The 23,202-nt window shown below is 38.9% G+C and overlaps 1 protein-coding gene across 1 annotated transcript; it reads right to left on the reverse strand.

Moving 5' to 3' along the window:
• Positions 1-1,061: 1,061 nt before the first annotated feature.
• LOC114687070 (bile salt sulfotransferase 1-like) lies at positions 1,062-23,202 on the reverse strand. Its single transcript, XM_028861769.2, has 3 exons — positions 23,110-23,202; positions 5,515-5,692; positions 1,062-1,278 (listed from the first exon to the last, which is right to left on the reverse strand). Exons 1-3 carry the CDS (start codon positions 23,158-23,160, stop codon positions 1,166-1,168), a joined length of 342 nt encoding a protein of 113 aa, XP_028717602.1. The 5' UTR covers positions 23,161-23,202; the 3' UTR covers positions 1,062-1,165.

Genomic DNA, 23,202 nt, shown 5'->3' on the forward strand with positions numbered 1-23,202 from the left:
GTGTGCAGTCTTCTACTTTCTCTCCTTGCTCTGGACTCTTCCAGGTGCCCCTGGCTGTGTCATGTCTATCAAAAAACCTTCCACTTGACCATAACAAGAAAGAAAAAAATGCATTATTTTTTCACTTGCACATACAGAATTAAATATAAGTGTGTCTCTATGACACACAAGCAGAGGGGACCATGTGGGAACAGAAAGAACTAACAGGAGCATAAGGATAGGACTGGGCAGTAGAGGAGAAATACTGAGTAAATTACAACAATGTGCATCTTTGTATCATAGTTTCCTAATGTAAAGCATTACTTTATACACACACTAAAAATTAACAAAACAAAGAAGAAAAAGTGAAATGCAAGTATGAAATACTGAGCAGAAATGTAGGTTTATAATGATCTTATACCATAGGCTATTCGAATGAGGTTTACATGTCTTTATAAATACAATTCATTTCCTTTGCCCCAGTGTCACAGAGCAAAAATTTCTTAAAGTTTCTTGATATTAGAATGGGTGTTTTAAGATAGAATTCCATGAAGCATATTGGAGTTAGTGATAAAGTATAACAAATTAGTAAAAAAAAGAAGCAAATATTTGTTTTATTGTTTTTCGAGACAAGGTTTCTCTGTGTAGCTTTCTGCCTTTCCTCGGACTCACTTGGTAGTACAGGCTGGGCTTGAACTCACAGAGAACCACCTGGCTCTGTCTCCAGAGTGCTGGGATTAAAGGCGTGCACCACCACACCTGGCTACAAAAGAAGCGAATATTTGATGACTCAAGACTCTAAGTTTCATGACTGAAGAGATGACTCAGAGGTCAAGAGAAATGTCCTGCCTTTGTAGAGGATCTTAGTTCAGTTCCAAGACACAAGGCAGGAGGCTTACAGCACATGTAACTGCAACTTCATGGGAACCATTGCATTCTTCTGACCTTGAATGCACTGTACACAGATATAAAGAAACACACACACACACACACACACACACACACACACACACACACTACAATGAGCACTACCACCACTACCACTGCTGCTACTAATAATATCTTTAAAAAATAACTCCACATTTCAATAACAGGATTTATTCTGTGACTGCATCCAGGCATTTACATGTATAAGGACAGTAAAATAAACCCCTGTGTCCAAATATGATTTAAAAGTGTTAACAACTTATTCCCACGGAAAAAGCCCTGTAGGAAAACCGGCCATTTTCTCATGAAATACTTTATCAAAGGCTTCAGCTTGGGCTACTGTAAAGTGATTCTTCCAGTCCCCAGTCGTGCCTGGAAAATGTTAAACAGACACATAGATGGGTTAATGATGATCTCAACACTGCTCTCAGTTCTTTCTTAACATGCTCTTACCATCAACTTGTCAAGGACCACACAGTTAATAAAGACGAAGTACCAGTGACTTCCTGGAGAACACATCTTATGCCTTGAAGTAATATACATCAGACTTCTACCTCTGTGGCAATAATGTCCCCCCTTCTCCTATCCCACCATATCAACAGCTTTAACACTAGCTCTAGCTTCTAGATGTTGAGATTATTCCTGCTTCCCACTACACCTGCTTCCATCACACTGTCCAACCCAACAGAGTTTCTTGTCTCAGTTATCAAAACGACTTCAATTCTTTTTTCTACCTTTTACGGTTTACTTATAAAAGGTCTGCAAAGCATGCAAGCAACTTTTAAAACATCCTTTAATGTTAATTTTAATTATATGTGTGTATAGGTGCACATGAATGCAGGTGCCTATAGCGGTTTGAAGCTTCAGATCCCCTTGAGCTATAGATACACACTGTTGTGAGCTACATGCCAATCTTCTTGATGCTTTCATCAGATGCAGGAGACCCAGAAACTAACATCTGGAATATCCCAAGATTTATGTTTTCAATCAGTGTGGTGCTTGCTGATATATGAAGATCTACATGATTATTTTACCATAAATTTTTACCATATCTTGGCTCGTATCACTCCATTCTAATATGTCTTTAGTTTTGACATTAGCCATGTCAAATTGTCCAACTACTCACATTGCATTGTGTTTTCCTTCACACTAGATTTCTCATGTCTTCTATGGAGTCACTTCTTGTTCTTTAGTTTCCTAATTTATGCCACTATGAACACATCTTCATATCTTCCCTCCATGTAGAATTCTGAAGGACACATTCATGTTTTTTGTTTCATAGGCGTAACACTTGGTTGAATTTTCTTTTTGTAAAGATGCCTGAAATATGTGTCTAATATATTTGAAAAGTAGAATATTTCTTGCACCACTAAAGGCTTTCTTTATCAAAACATATCAGACACATAGAACTTACTTAGTATGGAATTGTTGAAAGCATTCATGAATGAGTGAGGATGGCATTAGCCTTGTTCCCATTGTGCAAATGAGGAAAAATTAGTACTTGAGATGTTACCCAGCTTAATAGTGATGGGATATGGATTTTAAACAAAAAAGACTGAAAATATAAGTCATATTTTCCTTATCAGATTATATTCCTTATGTATCACACAAGTTAACTTTAAATTCCCAGCTGTATTATTAACAAAATATGAAAAGTATTCATAATTAAATGGTGATTATTGATACACAATATTCAAAAATTATACTGCTAATTGATATGACCATATGAGTGTCATCTCTTAAGATGAGAACCTATAAGTATCCATTGCTACTGTCAGCTTCATTTCTGTATTCATTATTAGAAAATGTTTTGTTGTTTTTTTCACACAGTACTACTGGCTGCTGTAAAGACAGAATGGATGTCATGCTACCAGAATCTCAGTAAATTCAATATGGCTGCTCACTTGAGTGAAACAGTCCAGAAGAGAGAAACATGTCTTTGCAGGTACACCCATAAAGTTTAAGTCAAATTATGTCAAAATCTGGTGCACCATGCAAGCATAAATGCTTCTTTATTTGTTCTTTCTAAAAATCTAATCAAACTCTGTTGTTTCAGGGGACAGGATAACTCTAATTCTTGGTAGCTTAAGTCTCATTGGAGAGAAAGTTCCTCATAGTTATGAATGCTGCAGATCTCACAAAATGTTGATGCCAAGTCTTCCATTTTTTTATTGGACTGCAGATAGTGGGATTCTCTCTAGGTCTTCTGCCCTCTGTGTCCCGTATGAATGTCTTCTCAGGACACCAGTGAAAATGATTAATGGGAGAGACACTCTGTTTAGGAAATATCCACTGTGAAGGAATAGGTCCAAATCCTTTAAAGTCTATCAGAAGACATTTTCTCCCATATGTCTTGATTGTGACACTGTCTTTTTAAAAGTCTATCAACTAAACTGTCGGTGAATGGGAATGACCATGTCTCTGGTCTGCATTTCCTACAGTATCTTAATAGGCAATCATAATGACAAAATAGGGTTGTAGAAAATAATTGTTTGAAGCTTATAATGAGGTTATTCCCACCTAGAAAGATGATTGAATCTCCCAGGTAAAGAGTAGCTCTTTAAAGTAGCTCTCTAGAGGCAGGAAAATGCATTTTTCTTGTATCCTGAGAAGTGCAACTAAAGGACAGTGAAAATAGATCTAGAGAATTCCTCCCATTTAAAGCCAGTATCACTTAACACAGCTTTTCATCCACTGTGATTTAGGGAATTATTTATCTAGTAGTAAGTAATGAAATTAATTTTAGAATTAACTTTGATGTGATCATACCCTCAAGATTAAAAAATGGCACCAATCTGATGTATGAATTGAAAAGACCAACATTATCCTCATGCTTTTTTCAAAATTGAGTCCCATTATATCCTACTCAGAGTACTCTATAAAGAAGTAATGAATCAGGATGGGATGAGTAATGAAGTTGATCTCTCCATTTGATGTCCTGATTTCCAGTGGAACTCATGGCTTGTAATGAGTGTGAGTACAAGGAAAAGAGTTCCCCAGAGTAAATGTCATCTTTCAAAGCAAAAGAACCAGATATACAATCACTAGGATAATTAAATTATAAGTGACTTACAGAATCAGAACAAGTTTTTTTACACAACTAATATATATGTATTCCTCCTAAGGTATATGATACATGAAAAATATTGTGTTTTTATGAGACTAAAGTCTGATTGTGGTCTCATGCTGGAAGAATCTACATGTAAAAGTGGAAATGACAGTTGGCCTCATGGAACTGTGTACTTAATTCTACTGCATCTGCTCCAGTGTGTTTCTGACAAAACTTTTGCATGTTAGTTTCCATAGCCTTTGCCTATTAAACAAGCCACTTGATTTCCTTTGGCATTTCATTAAACCTTTCATGTGTGCATACTGTTTTTCCTCTGCCAAATTCTGATTTATTACAAGAAATCCAAGAAGGGGCAACTTCTCTTTTTACATGGAACCATCAGTTGTAGTTCAGAGAATTCTGTCTCCACAGATTCTGGAGCACAGGAGTTTGAGGTTATCTGTCAATTGCTGTGGTTTATCCCAGTGGCCTCAATCTCTAGTGTATAGATGACTATATTATTGAGGAGACATGTATGTGTGCTCAAATCTGATTCCCAAGTTCCTCTTGTGAAGACATCAAGAATATTGGATTAAATCCAATATGCTAACAACTTTAACTTATCTCTATGTATACTCATGATGTCCTTATATTCTAGGACCTTATCCTTACACTCTAGGGTGATGGAAGACTGAAAGTTAAGGCTGAAGAATGTAAATTATTGGGAAAGAAATTTAAACTCATAACCCTTTGCTTTCTGTTTCTATACTCATGTTCTTTACTCATCCTCTAAGACCTAACATCTAACTCATTTCTTCTTCAACCCCATGTCTCATCTCATCAATTCTTTGATAATTAATTAAAGCTGACACATCAGGTATGATTCATTTTGGCAAAGTTGATCCTCAACTTTAAATCTATAAAACCATACCTGCAGTGTGCTCTCAGCATAGAGAGGTGACACAGACATAGAGAAATTGTATATTTCCATTCCAGGAGAGACAATTCACAACAAACTGAGTAACTCTGAGCCTGGGGCAACCCAAAATTAGGTTGGTGAATACCATCAGGTTGCAACAGAGGAGAATAAATTGCTTAGCTTTTATGTGGGTCTACTCTCAGCCTGCTAAGGTTCAGAAATCTTGACATGTTCAACATCTTTTCCATCCATTAAAGGAAGTGTTTCCTTTGGCTATCATCCCAGATAGCCATTTTTTTTTTTTTTGGTCCCATTCACTAAAAGATTTCCTTCGAGTTGAGGTCTAAGATACAGGGAGTATTACACAGCCTCATTGCAACATATCAACCTTTTTTTTCAATTGAGGGTATTGGATTGATCATATGCAATCCCAAGATGCTCTCCCAGAACAAATCAATGGTTTTAGAGCTACTGAAGCCCACATCCTCACCATGGAATGACTCTTCTGTAAGCTGTGTGATAAACTATGATGTGAGGAGTAATGACTTCTGAAACACACCCAACACTTACTAAGAGGCTCATTGGAAGGACAAGAATAACACAAGTTCTGAAATAATTTAAAACTCTAAAATTTCTTCACCTTTTCTCAAGAGAACCAAACCATTAGTAATCACATCTTCCGGGATGGTACTAAAATTGGACATGTTATTTTCTTTCATGGCTTCAAAGGAGCTGTACTTGAGGACCATATCCAGCTCATCTGGCTCTAATTTCTTTCCTAGGAAGTCACAGATCTTCAGTATGGTGCTCTTTGTGTCCTAAAAGAAGATGAGAAAAAATGGCTGTGATAAACTGAAAGCTTTCAGAGAACACATGCAGAGATGGGAAGTATGGATGACGCATGAAAAAAGGGACATGAAGAAAGAAATTGCAATAGGAAATGAGAAAATATTGAGAGTTTAGGAAAGAAACAGGCCATGTAGAGATGGTAGGAGTCCCACACAGCCTTTGTATATTGAGTATACTGCAATGTGGCTGATCTGTCATCCTAAAAGATAGAGGCTGGAATTTATTTTAGGGAGGAGAAGATATTAGAGACAGGGTCTCATATAACCGATGCTGTTCTAAAACTTACTTCATAGTCGATGAAGCCATTCAACATTTGATTCTCCTGCTTCCTCTCTGTGGTGCTGTGTTCACAGGTGTGTGATAACCCACCTACTAAATGCACTGCACTGCAATGCTTTTTCCTGAGAGAGGGTCTCACAATGGAGCCCTGACCTGTAGGATGGAAGTTGCTCTGGAGACCAGACTGACCCCAAGCACAAAGAGGTCAGAGATCCACCTACCTGGCTTTAACTTCTAATTGTTGGCATTAAAGGTGTGCACACCACCATACCCAACCTGCCCTGAGATGTTTAAAGAGCCTTATAGAATTAATTCTAGACAGTGATAAATGGGAATGAAGGCAATGTGCACAAATAATTTGAGAGCAGTTAATGTTTACACCATGTAATAATGTTTCCTGTGGGCAACTGAGGATAATATGGTTTCATAAGATACTTTCATAAGAATGATCTCAGTTATTATTACTTGGGGTAGTTCTGGGAGGTTTTATTTTGTTTTGATTTATGAGCTCATGCTGTAACTAAGATGGGCATCATGTTCACAGTCTTCCTGTTCAGACGCCTGTATTCTGGAATTACAACTGTTGACCGCCACAACTGGGTTAATCCACTAAGATGGTCATAAGAAGGCAGAATTTTGGAACACTGAAGACTTTTATTTGAATTCCTTCCCTTGTTCAGAGCCTTAAAGATATTATTGGCTCAATAGTTTTATTATATATTTCACCACAAGTTGAGTTAATCTTTCATGGGAAGGTAAACAACCATGGCAATAACTGAAAAGAATGTGTTGAAAGGTTGGACAGGAGACTTTTGAGAAACTGCACTAGAATACAACAGAGACAGCTGTGTAAGGAAGCTTCCTGGGGAATACTGAATTGTATAATGACAAAGTAAAATATCTTACAAAAGACAAAAGAGTCTTTGGTGTTGGTACTTTCATGGCAACTTTCTGTTCCTGGATGATAAGGTTAAAAGATCAATTTTTTTTGAATGATCCAATTTTCTTGTTTTTGATGCTCCTTAATATTGTTTTTAATAAAAATGAATTTTTTGCTATGTGGGCGCCATGGGCCCTGGCCCCCGACTGGGAGTGGCTGCGGCCTTGCTTGCTGACCTTGATCAGATGTCCTCCCTATTCAGATTCCCTGCAGGTATCCACCCTTCTGAATGCTTAAGGGAAGTTCCTTGTTTGTGTATCCTGCATTTTGGGCGTTAACTACTTAGATGCAAGAATGTAGAACATTGGGTCTAGAATGTAGACCATTGATAGCAAACTTCTGCCCTGCGGGGGTTCCTCCATTTGTGCTGTAAGCCTGTATTTAAGGTTTCTTCCCTCTTTCAATAAACGGCATTCGACATCCAATCGTGACGAATGACCCGCTGTCTCTTGTCTCTATTTTTTAATCCCCAGCCCTTCGCTCAGACATGGTGAACGGGTATCGGTTATGCGGGCGTTACCGCTACAAATGGAGGTTCCTACCAAGATCTGAGAAAGAAGGACCAGCTGACTGACACTCTTGGAAGGCTGGCCGGCATTTTAAAGGTGAGAGTGGATTGAAATGGGTGCGGCTAGCTCACAGTCACTCCTCGAGGAACAATTAATTGGACTGTTGAGGCGGTAAGGCACTATTATTAAGAGCAAGATGGCTAAAGATTTTGTTCAAATCCTCCAGAATGCTAGTCCTTGGATTCTGGTCTCCGGAGGATTTAATATACCAGATTGGGAACAGGTCAAAGTTGACTTACAGAAATATTTGCATAAAGAAGGGTCTGATTCCGTATCCTTAGCTACTTTTTCTTTGTGGTGCTTGGTTAAGGATGCATTGCTTAGTGATGATATTGAAGTCCAAGAACACTTAAATGAAGCTAAAGCTGTGTTGGAGGAGTCTCAGATAGAGGAGGCTCTCAGAACCCTTCAAACTTCTGATGTTTCTGATTCGGCAGAGTTGTCTTCCGATTCTGCAGAGTCATCTTCAGAGGGTGATGATGTAGAAGTCAGATCAGAAAAGGATGATAGATGCCTAAGAAGGAAATCACAGATTTTTCGCAAGGATAGACCTCCAGCCCATAACTTTGACTTTTGCAACACGGAGGTCCTTCCTTCCACACCCATGGAGGGATTGACGGGGGGAGTTGCTTACCCGGTTATAGAGACTCAAAATGCTCAAGGGCAGAGACAAAGGGAGCACAATCCTCTAGATTTTAAAAGCATCAAACAGCTCAAGGAAGCTGTGATGTTATATGGGCCCCATGCTCCCTTTACCACCACTATACTTGAATCTTTTTCTGCCTTAAATTGCACCCCTAGCGATTGGATGCAGCTGTGTCACGCTGCTCTCTCTGGGGGGGGATTATTTAATTTGGAGGAGTGAGTTTCAAGAACATTGTCAAACTAGAGCTAATAAAAATGCTGCTGCAGGCTTCCCGGCTCATAATCTTGAGATGCTCACGGGTACAGGGCAGTATGCCACTTTACAAGCACAGATTTTGTATGATCCTGCAGTTTATGCACAGATTAGTGTGGCCGCTACCAGAGCGTGGAAAGGGCTACCTAATAAAGCTGCTGGTGAACAACTATCTAAAGTCATTCAAGGGCCATCAGAACCATTTGCAGAATTTGTAGATCGCCTGCTTCAACTAGCAGGGAGAGTGTTTAGGGATGTTGATCAAGTCATGCCCATAGTAAAGCAACTGGCCTTTGAAAATGCCAATAAATATTGCAAGGAGGCCATTAGGCCTCATAAAATAAGAGCTTAAATGATTATCTTAAACTATGTAGAGATATAGATGGGCATCACATCATGGGACAGGTAACGGCCTCAGCCATGAGGGGGATTAATTCTGGAGGAAACTGCCCAAAAACCTGTTTTGGATGCGGCCAGCAAGGTCATATTAAGAAAAATTGTCCTGGAGCCCAAGCAACGGCAAAGACACCGGGATTTTGCCCGCGATGTAAAAAGGGGCATCACTGGAGTAATGAGTGCTGATCTAAGGTTTATGCTCAGGGAAATATGTTACCGCCGTCGGGAAACGGGCAGCAGGGTCCGCTCCGGACCCCCCGAAGCCAGGTGTATGGAGCCCTGGATACACCTGTCCCATCCCCAGTTTCCCACCATCCCATCCAGTTCGTTCCTCGAAGGACCCCCTTTTTGTCCAAGACCTTATCAGAGGCACCCCTGGAAGCACAGGATTGGACCTCTGCTCCGCCACCAGAACAGTATTAACACCTCAGATGGGTCCCCAGGCTCTTGGTACTGGAGTTATGGGTCCACTACCTGCAGGGTCTTTAGGACTGATTCTGGGCAGGAGCAGTGCTCTTATGCAAGATATTAGAGTAATTCCAGGAGTGATAGATGAAGACTCTGAAGGGGAAACTAGAATTATGGTTGAGGCTGGTAAAGGGGTGACAATTATTCCCCAGGGTGCTCGCATAGCACAACTGCTTTTGATGCCCCGCTTTCATACTAATAATCCTTCTCTTAAACCACACAGAGGTGAGGGTGGATTTGGCTCCACGGGTCCTCTAGCATGCTGGGTTTCCACCTTAGAACAAAGACCCATGCTAAATTTAAAAGTTAATGATCACAGTTTTCGGGGTCTTTTAGATACTGGCGCTGACACTTCAGTTATTTCTTTAAAACATTGGCCCGAAGCTTGGCCCCTTAAAAATTCTACCTCTCACCTACAAGGTATCGGCACAGCTCAGACACCATTACAGAGCAAGCTACTTTTAAATTGGAAGGATGAGGAAGGTCATGCAGGAACTTTTCAACCATTTGTGCTACCTGACATTCCAGTAAACTTGTGGGGAAGGGATGTGTTGGATGGCATGGGAGCGGTGCTTCCTACACAGCCTGTACAACAGATGTTGAAGAGTCAGGGCTACTGCCCGGGCAAAGGCTTAGGGAAAATGTTGCAAGGAGACCTGCTCCCTGCGGCAGACAAAAACTGTGTCACTAGGGGTCCTGGCGATACTAGAGGATTAGGGTCTTTTCCATAGGGGTCACTACACAGCAGCCTTCAATAATACAACTGATAAAAATCACTTGGAAGAGTGATGACCCTGTATGGGTGGAGCAGTGGCCCCTTACTAAGGAAAAATTGGAGGCTGCATATGCGTTGGTTAAGGAGCAGTTAGATGCTGGACATATCATTCCTTCCACTTCACCTTGGAACTCACCTATATTTGTTATTAAAAAGAAATCAGGAAAATGGAGGCTATTACAGGATCTTAGAGCTGTAAATAAAACCATGCTTCTCATGGGAGCAACACAGCCTGGCTTGCCTGCCCCTGTGGCAATTCCTAAGCATTGGCATTTAATTGTGGTTGACTTAAGGGATTGTTTCTTCACCATTCCTTTGCATCCCGAGGACAGTCCTCGCTTTGCTTTCAGTGTTCCTTCAGAAAATCTTAAGGAACCTTATCAGAGATATCAGTGGGTGGTATTGCCTCAAGGAATGGCCAATAGCCCTACTATATGTCAAATTTATGTGTCTTTGGCCCTAGCTCCAGTTCGAAAAGCTTTTCCAGGTGTTTATATAATTCACTACATGGATGATATATTAATGGCTGCTAAAGATAAAAAACTTGTTTTTGATGCCTTTTCTTATTTACAAGAGGTTCTTAGCTTGGCTAATTTACAGATAGCCCCAGAAAAGCTACAGGTATCTTTTCCCTATCATTATTTAGGTCATGAATTGTTACTCATGGGCATACACCCACAAAAGATTACTCTGCGTGTGGATCAGCTACGCACACTTAATGATTTCCAAACCTTTCTGGGAGATATTCAATGGCTTCGGCCCACTTTAAAAATTCCAACAGGTCAGCTTCGCCCCTTGTATGATGTCTTAAAGGGCGACCCTGACCCTTCATCTCCCCGTAAATTAACAGCTGAAGGACGTGTAGCCCTACAACATGTGCAAGAGGCCCTGGAACAGGCTCATGTACAGTATATAGATCTTAATTCTCCCTTATTGTATTTGATATTTTGTTTTACTCATTCACCTACTGGAGTGTTTTGGCAAACAGGTCCTATTTTATGGGTACATTCCCCAGCTTCTCCAGCAAAAATCATCACTCCTTATCCACAGGCTGTCGCTCAGATTATATTTAAGGGAATCAAGATCAGTGTTCAAACTTTTGGTAAGGAGCCAGATATTGTGGTGACCCCATACACCCAGTCTCAAGTAACATGGTTGCAAGCTAATGATAATGATTGGGCCATATTGACATGCTCCATGCAGGGTCAGTTTGATACTCACTACCCCTCCAATGATGTGTGTCAATTTTTTAAATTGCATCCTGTTATATTTCCCAAGATAGTACAAATGACTCCTATTCCTCAGGCCCATGTGGTATTTACTGATGGCACTTCACGTGGTTTTGCTGTGGTGGTTTCTGGTAACATAGTAAAGAGAATAAAAGTCCAGGGCACTTCTGCCCAGGTGGCAGAGGTACAGGCGCTGTTGCTTGCTTTACAAATGTTTTCTGATGAGAGTGTAAATATTTATACGATAGTCAATATGTGGCACATGCCATTATGCCTTTGGAAACAACAGCCTACATACCATCCATTTCTTCCATTCATGAATACTTATTGCAAGTGCAAGGATTTATATGGTCTCGCTCACATAACCTTTATGTGGGCCATATTAGAGCTCATACTCAATTGCCTGGACCTCTGAGTGAAGGTAATCAGAGGGCTGACGCCATTACTCGTATGGCTGTCACATTAGTCTGTTCTGCCTTTGATAAGGCTACTCAGTTGCATCAGCGTTATCATCTTAATGCTGGATCTCTCCGTTATCATACAGGCATAACCCGGGAACAAGCCATCCAGATAGTTAAATCATGCCCTATTTGTGTGGAATTTTTACCTGTTCCTCATTTGGGAGTTAATCCTCGAGGACTTTTACTTAATCATGTGTGGCAGATGGACGTCACACATGTGCCTTCCTTTGGAAAATTACAATATGTCCATGTGTCTATTGATACATATTCTTCTCTAATTTTTGCTTCTGTCCATTCAGGGGAAAAGGTTAAGGATGTAAAGAATCATTGTCTTCATGCTTTTGCTTGCATGGGAGTGCCAAAATGCATAAAGACTGATAATGGTCCCACCTACAGTAGTACAGGATTTTCAAAATTCTGCCAAGATTTTTCTATTGTTAATAAGACTGGTATTCCTTATAATCCTCAAGGGCAGGCTATAGTAGAACACTGCCATCGTACCTTAAAAACTTATATTACTAAAGTAAAAAGGGGGGAGCTAGGGGCTCATCTCTCCTCTCCACATTCTATTCTTTCCCTTGTTTGATTTATTTTAAATTTTTTATCGGTGGATTCTGCTGGAATATCTGCTGCAGATAAGCACTGGAGGGCTCCTGTTGCAAATCATCCTCTGGTGCGATTGAAAGATCTTTCTACCGGCACTTGGAGTGGACCCAATCCGGTGTTGGTGTGGGCCCGGGGATCTGTTTGTGTCTTTCCACAGGACAATGAAGTTCCTCTTTGGGTTCCTGAACGCTGTGTGCACCCTGTGGCTGCTGCTGAATCCCAACATGGCAGAGACCTATTGGGCCTTTGTAAAAAAACTCTCCCCTTCTGATGCCAATGGGGATTGAGAGCCCAATACGGCCAGCCTTGGCAAACATTATTGTAAGCCTAGGAACTGTAGCCATGTGGTTGGATTCCTCAGAAGGTAATGTATGGTAACTTTTTTCAAAAAACATTGAGAATGTACCACACCTTGGAGATTAAGGATAACTCTGAAGGTCAATAAACTTCATTTGCTAACAGTAGCATGCCAGCTAAGCCTTTTTCGAATTTTGCAACCCCCCTCAAGCTGGTGTAGTACCTACTTTTCAGGAATGGCTCTGTGCAACATTTATTTGCCTCCTGAAATTCATCTAGTCTTTTTGAAGATACCTCAAAATTTGTGAGCCTGAATGTAGCCATTATTGAGGCCATTAGTTCTGCTCCTTGTTTGCTGCTTTTGTTTTCTGTTTTCTTTATGTTTCTCAGTTGTTCTCTTGCAGACCTGCCAGCCTAAGTAGTGCTGGGATCAAGAAAAATGGGCCTTGGTGGTTCGTGTTCCTGGAGCCGTGTCCATGCCAGTGGACCGTGGCAGCTAGACACAGATGATGCTCACACGCTCCAGAAGAGACTCTGACATCGCTGTTGCCATTGTTGCTGTTATAGCAGTGGTGGCCACTGCTGCTATTGTTTCTGGGATTGCTATTTCATAATTGGTTACTACAGCTAGCACAATGGAGACCCTGGCAGCAAAAGTAGCTACCACAGTTAGTTAATCTTTCTTCTTATTGGGCATGATAAATTTAATTCCACTTTTATACATTATAATTGGCTTTGTAAGTTGTAAAAAATTATTAAAACTCAAGTTCCATTTGCTTATGGGATACCACCTTACAAGGACTCCAATTTGCAGTAAGGCTCGTTTAAAAAGGGAATGGTTCAATTACCTTTTGCCTCCTGGCTATGGGTGGGTTAGGACTTCTGTTGGTCTTTTCTGTGTCGCACAGATTGCAAGCCCAGTGCCACTTTGAGATCTTTGGCATCAGTCACTCTACAGCTCACATGGTTGAGTCTGTATGATAATGAGTATTCAGAGACGGGTAATGCTTGGGGGGCTGCCATAAACCTAAGACAGAGCACTTGTGTGGCCTGGGCAGGTGTCTCTATGACAGGTAAGGTGGTCTGCTGGTCCCACGCAACCTAAGTCAGAAGCTCATTTAATAAAAAGGGGGGACCTGTGGGCGCCATGGGCCCTGGCCCCTGACTGGGATTGGCTGCGGCCTTGCTTGCTGACCTTGATCAGTTGTCCTCCCTATTCAGATTCCCTGCCAGTATCCACCCTTCTGAATGCTTAAGGGAAGTTCCTTGTTTGTGTATCCTGCATTTTGGGCGTTAACTACTTAGATGCAAGAATGTAGAACATTGGGTCTGGAATGTAGACCATTGATAGCGAACTTCTGCCCTGCAGGGGTTCCTCCATTTGTGCTGTAAGCCTGTATTTAAGGTTTCTTCCCTCTTTCAATAAACGGCATTCGACATCCAATCGTGACCAATGACTCGCTGTCTCTTGTCTCTATTTTTAATCAGCAGCCCTTCGCTCGGACATGGTGAACGGGTATCGGTAATGTGGGCATTACCGGCTACATTGCTACTCCTACCTGTGGTTATATATTGTGTACACTAATAAAGCTTACCTGAAGATCAGAGGATAGAGTCAGCCACTAGATTAGACATAGAGTTCAAGCAGTGCTGGCACACAACTTTAATACTAACAGAGATTTGTCTGTATCTCCATGAGTTCAAGGCCACCCTGAACTGAATCTCATTGTCAGCAGATTTGGTGAGTCAATTGGGATTACTTAAAAAAGAAATTACTTAATTGGATTTAAGTAATTTAATGAAAGGAGTTACTTAATTGAAAGTTTTTTCTAACATGAAAAAATTGGAAGCATTTTTTACAATGGAGGGATTTCAGTCTCTGTTTGATAATATAATTGATAGTCTGAAAATAGACCAATTAAATGAAAGGATAATTAATGCTGATGGGATTTATATAACATCAATTATAAATACTATTTTTGATCATTTCTGTTTTATCATTAATAAAGTTGGTCAATATGAGTGCCAAGATATAAGTTTTAGAAAAACTTGTTAAAACAGATCACAAATATTCAGACCCAGACAGAAGAATTTAATGGAGAACCAAACTCAATATTGCATTATAAGGTTACAGAGAAACAGCCTAAGGCTTTCAAATAGTAAACTTTATTTTACATAGTATACTTACAGGAACTACCCAGTAATAGATAGCCTCAAGGCTGTCTAAGAGCTGACTTGACTTCTATGAAAATGTTAGGTTTGAGGAAATTCTTAGGAGCATTTGTCTCTTACAACATCAACTCATCTTTCATGAAGCAGATGTTAAACTCGTGATCAACTTGTAATAAAATTATCCCTCAAGACTGCAGAGATTTGATTGCAGCAGTTTAGAGGCTGTACTCCAATTATCATGGAGGGTGTGGTAGAAAGATGAGACTAATACTATTAAACAATGAAGTAGGGCAAGATGTATGGAAATTTCTTGAAGAAGGCGATTTATGCTGATATACAAAAACAACTTTATATGATGACCACACCCTGGTTTTATGCAGAATGACAGCCTTGAATGCTTGAGACAGAATTGAAGAATTAGGAAAGAAAAATGAGTCATTTACTAAAGTTATAAAGGGCCCAAAAGAAACCTTCACTGATTTCTTAAAAAGAATGACTTCAGCAGTAAAGTGAATGAACAAAATTCAGATAATAGACAGATAATAATTGAATCTCCTGCTTTTGAAAATGCTAATGCACAATACAAAAGGGTAATTAGGCTATTAAAGGCAAGATCAGCACCATTGGAGGAATGGATCGAGATATAATATATATTAAATCTCATTATCATGATGATGCTTAGATAGGAGAGGTGATTTCCAGAGGTTTGAAGAAAAATATTAATGTCAAAAGATTTAATTGTGGTAAACAAGGTCACACCAAAACAGAGCATTCCTAGAAATAATATTTTTTCAAGGAATAATCCCAACAGAACACCCCTCCCTTCAGGATTATGCAGAAAGCATGGCAAAGGCAGACACTGAACTGATGAATGTAGATCAACAAGGTACAGTCAAGTTAATTCCTTGGCTTTGCCATTGGGAAACTTCCTGAGGTATCTCTTGCAGGCCCCCATGTCAAACAAAAATTTAAGGAGAAACCATAAATTGAAATTGATAAAGATTAGAAAAGGGAAACTCCCCAAAGTTAGGATGAGGGAAGGGTTTTGTTTTTGTTTTTCAGAAGAATGAAGGCTAAGCATTCTGAAGAACACTGGACAAATGAGAAATCTGAAGAAAAAGGATAAATCATCCAGAAAAAAAGTCTCAAAAAAAGAGTAAATTGGCCTATTGGTATATCACATATCTAATAGGAGAGAATTCCATTAGTCTTCCTAAATGTATGTTGCTGCTGTTCTCTATAGACACATAACACAAGTGATCATCTTGTAGTCGTAGTGCAATTAAAAATCAAAGCTGGTTTTGGAATTGGAATGTGCTGCTCTCATTTTCTAAAATCAAGCATGTTTGTTAAATGAAAATGCAAAATCTCTGTATCATGTCAGAATAGCCACCTGATATGGGACAGAAGAAAAACCAAAATTAAGGGAGCGTTCTATTGCTATTAATCTCCTGATCCTTTGGTTTTATTTTGACTCTTTAAAGCTTTTCTTAAGATATGAATTTTATATCAAAATTTATAAAATTAGTATATATACTAATATATGTATATATAATTTTTGTCATGATATTAATGGTCATATAAATTAGTAATTAATTCTATAAAATTCTAGCTTCCTGTACATGATTTTGGGTTTTAGTCTCTATCAGTTTTCTGCAGTGGACCATGGCCATGCCTAACAGCAACTTTGAAGTCTCCAAAAACATGATGGGGCCCCACAATGACAATTCCATCAGGACAGCGATAATGCCACCCAGCTGACACATACCACCCAAAGATTTGCTTTGGACTGAATACTGCTCTGTACAATATTGAGTTGCCTAACTAAGATGATGCAGCCTCACAGACTACTCCAGTCAGGATTTGATCATAATCATAAATTTTCTTTGTGTCCCCATAAGACTACCAGAGCTCCCAATCAGTAGGAAGTAGCCTTGAAAACACTGGCACTTTCCAAAAATATGGATTACGGATGTTTGTCTGTTTAGGGATTGGTTAAAATCGTTATTAGTCATAGTCTGTCAGGGACAAGGACAGAATCTCTAGTTAGTGGAAAAATACAGAACCCCATAATACAGGGAACTAGATCAGCTTACAGTCAGGTTGCCTAGCAACAGGACATTGAGTCAGAGCCCTTGACCCTCTCACCCTGTAAACATCCTATACAAGCATCCTGTTAGCTTGCCCCACCTTATGCAGATGACAGCTTCTTGCTCCCCCCACCCTGCGGAACTATATAAACCTTTCTGGAAGAAAAATAAAGTGGCACCTTGATCATAATCTAGACTTGGTGTGTTTCCCTTTGTATCTCCTGTCCCTACATTCCCTCCTTAGGGTGGTTGAGAAACCGTTGAAGCCTTGTAGGTGGGGCAATAGTCAATCTCTTTCTAAAAGAAGTAAGTTGGATATGATATAGAAACATTATATAGAAATGATAAGATATTGAATCTACTCTAAAAAGTTTAGAAATGATAAAAGTGTAGATTATTGAATTTACTCTGAAAAAGATGAAAAGATGATAGAGATAAGAGGTAGTTTACTGAATCCTAGCTTTAAAAAAGAGATATAGAAATAATAGGATAAATGGGTAGATTATTGAATCTAGTTTTAAAAAGCAACCACTAGTTTTAAATATTTTACATTGGATTTGATTTTTGTATATTGTATACAAATTTTGTATAATTAATACAAATTTGAGATTTTGTTGGAACATACTGTACATACAATTCTAATCTAGTTCAAGATTTTCTAACTATACAATTCATTTAACAATGTAATGCACATTGCCAGTCCTTGAAATTTGTTAATACCCACCAATTATGATATATAATTTGAAAATTAGTAGCTAGTCATCTATTAAAACTGAACTTGTAGGTATGTTTTCACGTCAAACAGAAATACATTTTAGATAGACAGGTCATCTTCTAACAATTCAGAGATCTGTAGAATATGACATTTGAGATGTTTTTAATAACTTAGATGCTTTTTTAAGACTATGAGACCTGTCTGTTCCTGATAGCACCAATCTACTTTACAGAAGATAAGGGACATGGGAGAATCTCCTTATTGACTTTACTTTCTTTGTGGCAAAAAGTTAGCCACTGGGCAAGAAAGTGCCCTTGCTTCACCTGCTGACATTATAATATCCAAATGAACAAGCAGGACACAAAAGAAAACGCTGCTGAACCTTGCCAAGATAAGGTAGGAAGGCCCATTTGGCAATCCTGAATAACAGATGAGTCTGTTCATATGCTAGGCCTGTAGCCGGAAGATGGATTCCCCAATGTGGTGGGGAAACCTTGGGTGACTGTCCAGGCAATCAGCTGTTTTTATAATTTCTCACATTTTTTAGATGTTGCATGCTTGTACTTTGTGCTTACTTTAGGTAATATTATTTCTTTCTGGTTCTCTTAAGGAGTTTAACACTAGATAGTTATAATTATAGTTTCTTTGTTAACTAATTCAGAAAAGAAACTCACTAAAGAGTTGTAAGTATGTAAGTTTGAAAGACATGAAAAGATAATATTTGCTTGGTAATACAAGTTATAATAGAATGTGACTTAGGTACAACATTTTGGACTCAACAAAATAAGATAAATAATGGAATATTTTCTCTGAATCTGTCAAATATTAATTTACTTAACATTGTTAATATAATTCTTGTCTCTATATATTGTATGTACTTATTGTACATATTGTATATACTTTTTCTTACATTAGTTATAATCATATTCTATTATTTTTAGACAAAAGTGGGAAATATGGTGATAGATTATGCACCCTAATCAAACTCACCTGAGGATTAGAGGATAGAGCCAGCCTCTGGATTAGATATAGAGGTTAGGAAGTGTTGGTATACACCTTTAATACTAGCACTCTGGAGGCAGAAATCTGCCAGCATCTCTGTGAGTTCAAGGGCACCCTGGACTACATGAGATTGACTCAGTCTAGGGGAGAAACAGAGCCAGACACTGGTGGCACACACCTTTAATTCCAGCACTTAAGATCTCATGCCTTTGCTTGGGAAGCATACATTTCTTTAATCCCAATAAGCAATATGGCAATGAAAAGAAAGGTATATAAGGCATAAGGAGACAGGAACTAAATACTCTTTTTGGCTATGGCTTTTTGGGTGAGGACTCAGAGGATTCCAGAATTGGCTAAGGAGTTTGCAAGGTGAGATTTGCTGTGGCTTTCTCTGCTTCTCTGATATCAGTTTTTATCCCAATATCTGGTTCAGGGGTTTCTATTAATAAGACTGTTTAAGATAACAACAATACCTGGCAGGGAAGCAGGTAGGTTGACTTCAGATTTTTACCTTTCTGTGTGCTCCTTCAGATCTAATTCCCCTGTCTCATCCCTAGATATGCCACAGATAATCTGTGACATCTGTCAACATTTAGGTTTTCTAACCTCACTCCTCCAATTCACAGTACTATCTGAACATCCAACTCCAACATGCCCTCCTTGCAAATCCACAGATCACTATGGCCAGGGAAGAGGTAACCTAACTACAGGTCTTCACCCTCCTCATCTCATTCCTTTGAGTCCAATCCCCCTGTCTTTCCCCCAGCTCTTCAGCAGAACATCTGCCTTAGCCATCCAAATTTCTAATGGTTCTCCCTGATTCCTCCTAACATCTACACCACAATGAGTTGATTTGTCCCACACCTGAACTCCTTTAAGCATTTTCTAGGAACCTGAAGACCAAGCTGGGCAGGGAAGCAGTTAGGCTAAATGCAAATCCTCACCTCTCCATTTGTTCCTCCAAGTCCAGTCTCTTAGTCTCATTTCAAGTTCTGTGTAGAACACCTGCTGCTGTCCTCTCCCCCAAATGCCCCTGTCTCATGTAGTTAACACAGATTTTAACAAAACTTCTTCTCTCTTCTCATTTCTTTGTCCTAGCAACTCTTGGAATCCAGAAGCAACTACCTAAGCACCTACAGGCCTCTCTAACCAGGAAAGCAAGTAGGTGAACTGCAGATCTTCATCTCTCCTTCCATTCTTCCAAGTCCAGTCTTCAGTCTCATACATACCATCATATCAAACATTTTCCTGTGGTCTGACTGTACTCAGTTGTCCCATTCCCAGCTGACTAACTAAGCAGCTCCTGTGGAATACTCTGTTCTCTTCTCTTCTGTGGAACTTCTTATACTCCCCTCCTAGATGATCTCCATTCCTAAATGTCAGCTTTCTATATCTGGAAACATTTTACGAAATCCCCAGCGGACAGACTTATCAGGATCCCAGAAGAATTTTCTACTAGGCAACACACAGCTACCACATTCTCCTAAGTACCAGACAGAGCAACAGAAAATAAGGAAAGGAGCATCAACCCAGCAAAGACAAGAATGGATATTAGCATGTAGAATTAAAATTTTTCCCAATCTTAGATGCATAGATGCCAGCCTAAAATCATAATCAATAGCATGCAAAACGGTATGTCTTCACTAGAGCCCAGCAACGTACTACAATAGGCCCTGAACATTCCAACATAATTGCAGAAGAAAAGGACCCTAAAATATCCTGTGTGGAGATGAAAGAGGTCCTTAAATAAAAAAAGGGAATAAATCCCATGAAGAAATCTGTGAAACACAAGCAGTGGAAGGAAATGAATACCATTCAAGACCTGAAAGTGGAAATCATGAAAACCTAAATTGAAGGATGTACAAAAGAAAAACTTAGGAACTCAGACAGGAACCTCAGACATGATCTTCAGGAATAGAATACAAGAAAACAATGAGAGGATCCCATGCATTGAAGATAACATAAAAAAAAAACTGTATACATTTGTCAGAGAAGATGTTAAATCTAAACATATCCTGTCACAAAACATTCAGGATATCTGGGATACTATGAAAATAATAAGATCAATATTAAGAACAGAGGTAGATTAGGAAAAGCCAGGACAAAGGCACAATACCTTCATCACAATCACAGAAGAAAATTTCCCTAACCTAAAGAATGAGATGCCTATCAAAGTAATAGATGCATACAGAACACCAAATAGACTGAATCAGGAGAGAAAGTCCCCTCAGCATGTAATAATTATAAAATTAAAAATTCAGATAAAAAAGTCTAAACTTAGAAGGCAAATAATGGATGAATAGGTAAGTACTAGAATGGTAGGACCTAGTGTGGATGGGGAAAGAAGAGAGATTTGAGGAGGGGATATGGGGAGACACAGCTAAAATTAATGGACATTTGATGGAACTTCATGCATATATATGAAGACCATCTAAATAGTATAACCTAATAATGAGGGAGATGGTGTCCCAAATGGCCATCTCTTGACACCAAAACAAACAAACAAACAAAAAACAACAAGGCCTTTTACATCAACATAAGAAAAGCTCATATGAACTCACAGAGTAGAGCAGCATGCATAGTGCCACACCAGTCTGCACCAATCCTCTGCTTATAAGTTATGGCTTCCACTTTGGTGATTTTTATGGGCTTCCAAAACATGCAAACATGTGGGTCTCTGCTTGTGACTCCTCTTATGCCTCCTCTTGTGCTGTTTTCCTTCTGGTAGTTTATCTTGGTCAACTTTGGGGTGATAATATTGTTTCATCATATTGTATTTTATTTTGTTATACTTTTTAAAAACGAATGAATGAAAATCTGTCCATTAAACTAAAGATTAACAACTTAATTTTCATTTTTACCTGCTGGAACAGGGAAAATTAGTTTTCTTCAATTCAGTGACACTGGATATATCAACCATTCTAATTCAGTCTTCATGTTCAGTAGTAGTTGACAAACATATAGACTCCACTGTATTTTTCATTTTGGTGTGTGGGGGACTTTTATTTGGTTACAGTTCAGTATTATTTTGTGTGTATTGTTTTAATTTGTCTTCTTTCATGGATAAATTTGCTTGATTTGGATTTTGTTTGTTTTTTTTTTGAAAGAATTTAAGGCTGGGTGCATAAGGAGGAGTAGAAAATTTAGATGAAATTGTGAGAAGGAAGAACATGATCAAAATATATTTAAATTGAAAAATTATTTTAAACGTTAAAAAATTTAATAAGAGAAATAAAAATGAAAATAAATAGTTACAACTCTCAGTAGCCTTCATCATCACCAGAGTCTACTTCTAAAAGGTAAACAGTGGTTGTAACACAGCTCCTTTTCCTCCTTAACTAATATTTTGGATTATTCTAAGGATGGGCAAGTGTTTTTCTGACAGACTGCATGCTCAGTATAATTTTTCTTGTGCAGGATAAAGTACAATAGATATCTTTATCTGTAATGTGTAAATGATGGTAATCTTTCACTTATAAGTTCCAATGAGAAAATTGTTGTGCTCATATGCTTGGTGTCATAATTGTGTGCCCATCATTAGAGGAAATATTCTTTAATTAAATGAAAATAAAATACATAAATGAACTTAACATTATTTTTCTTAAAGGTCTTTTGAAACATTGTGTATTGTAGCAAAGGTTGATGTCAAAACCACCATACACACAAGGATGATTAGAACCTTTGAAACTGTCTTCTCCTAGGTTTAGAGTCATGTGACACCCTGCCAAGATATTTTTTTTTATTTTTAAAGTAAGATATATTTGAGACACATGTACAATACTTAAACATATTTATAACATTTTGTGGGAGCATTTGATTGAAATGTGACCTGTAATGATCTGATTAATGGTATGGACTATCAGTCTATTTAGACATAAGTCATAACTTATGAATATTGAAACATTTTAGATAGTCTCTACCAAGAGTTTTGAAATCTCTAGTGTATTCTAGCCCACCATGCAGACTCTTGTACTTCAGAGCGCAGGACATAGTCCTCCCTGACTGGCTGCATCCTGTACATGCCTGGTCAGATGTGAGTATCCCTAAGTGCTGTTCATGTGACTACAGTTCTTGTGCTCTCCCAGGATTCAAAGATGGATTTCCTGCCTTTGTCCCTCTTCTTCAGTGCAGGGAGCATTGACATACATTTGAGAACAACAGTGGAATGAAACTGCTTTACCCATGCCCAATGACCAGTGGGCTATTAGGTGTATTATATATGTTGAATAGACAGAATTTAAAAAAAAAACCTATAACACAAGTGTAAGTTACCCACCCTACCCCAGGGTGGATAAGATAAGATGAAGGTGATGGATAAGGAGGCTGGAGAGAAAATTCCAGGTGCAGATCAATAGAGAACACAGGGTATAATTTCACTCTCATTGACATTTCATGAGCCTAAACCTGACATGGGGATACTGAGACATAAGGGGTACTGCATGAGATGAGTTTGTGAGAGGCTTTGTCATTCTGTAAGAATGGCAATTACCTTTTTTATGTCTTCATAGCTCAATAGCAGGAAGTTGTCTCTTTCTCTCATGGATAGCCAGGCACAGGTATGCTCAAACCATGATCCGTATGC

The sequence above is a fragment of the Peromyscus leucopus genome, unplaced genomic scaffold, assembly GCF_004664715.2.
Source record: "Peromyscus leucopus breed LL Stock unplaced genomic scaffold, UCI_PerLeu_2.1 scaffold_1211, whole genome shotgun sequence".
Taxonomy (NCBI): domain Eukaryota; kingdom Metazoa; phylum Chordata; class Mammalia; order Rodentia; family Cricetidae; genus Peromyscus; species Peromyscus leucopus.

Coding starts and splice junctions, on each gene's coding strand:
- LOC114687070 (XM_028861769.2), bottom strand. CDS start 23,160: ATGAGAGAAAGAGACAACTTCCTGCTATTGAGCTATGAAGACATAAAA. Junction 5,693..23,109: donor GCTATGAAGACATAAAAAAG/GTAATTGCCATT, acceptor ATCTTCTTTTAG/GACACAAAGAGCACCATACT. Junction 1,279..5,514: donor TTTGGTTCTCTTGAGAAAAG/GTGAAGAAATTT, acceptor AACATTTTCCAG/GCACGACTGGGGACTGGAAG.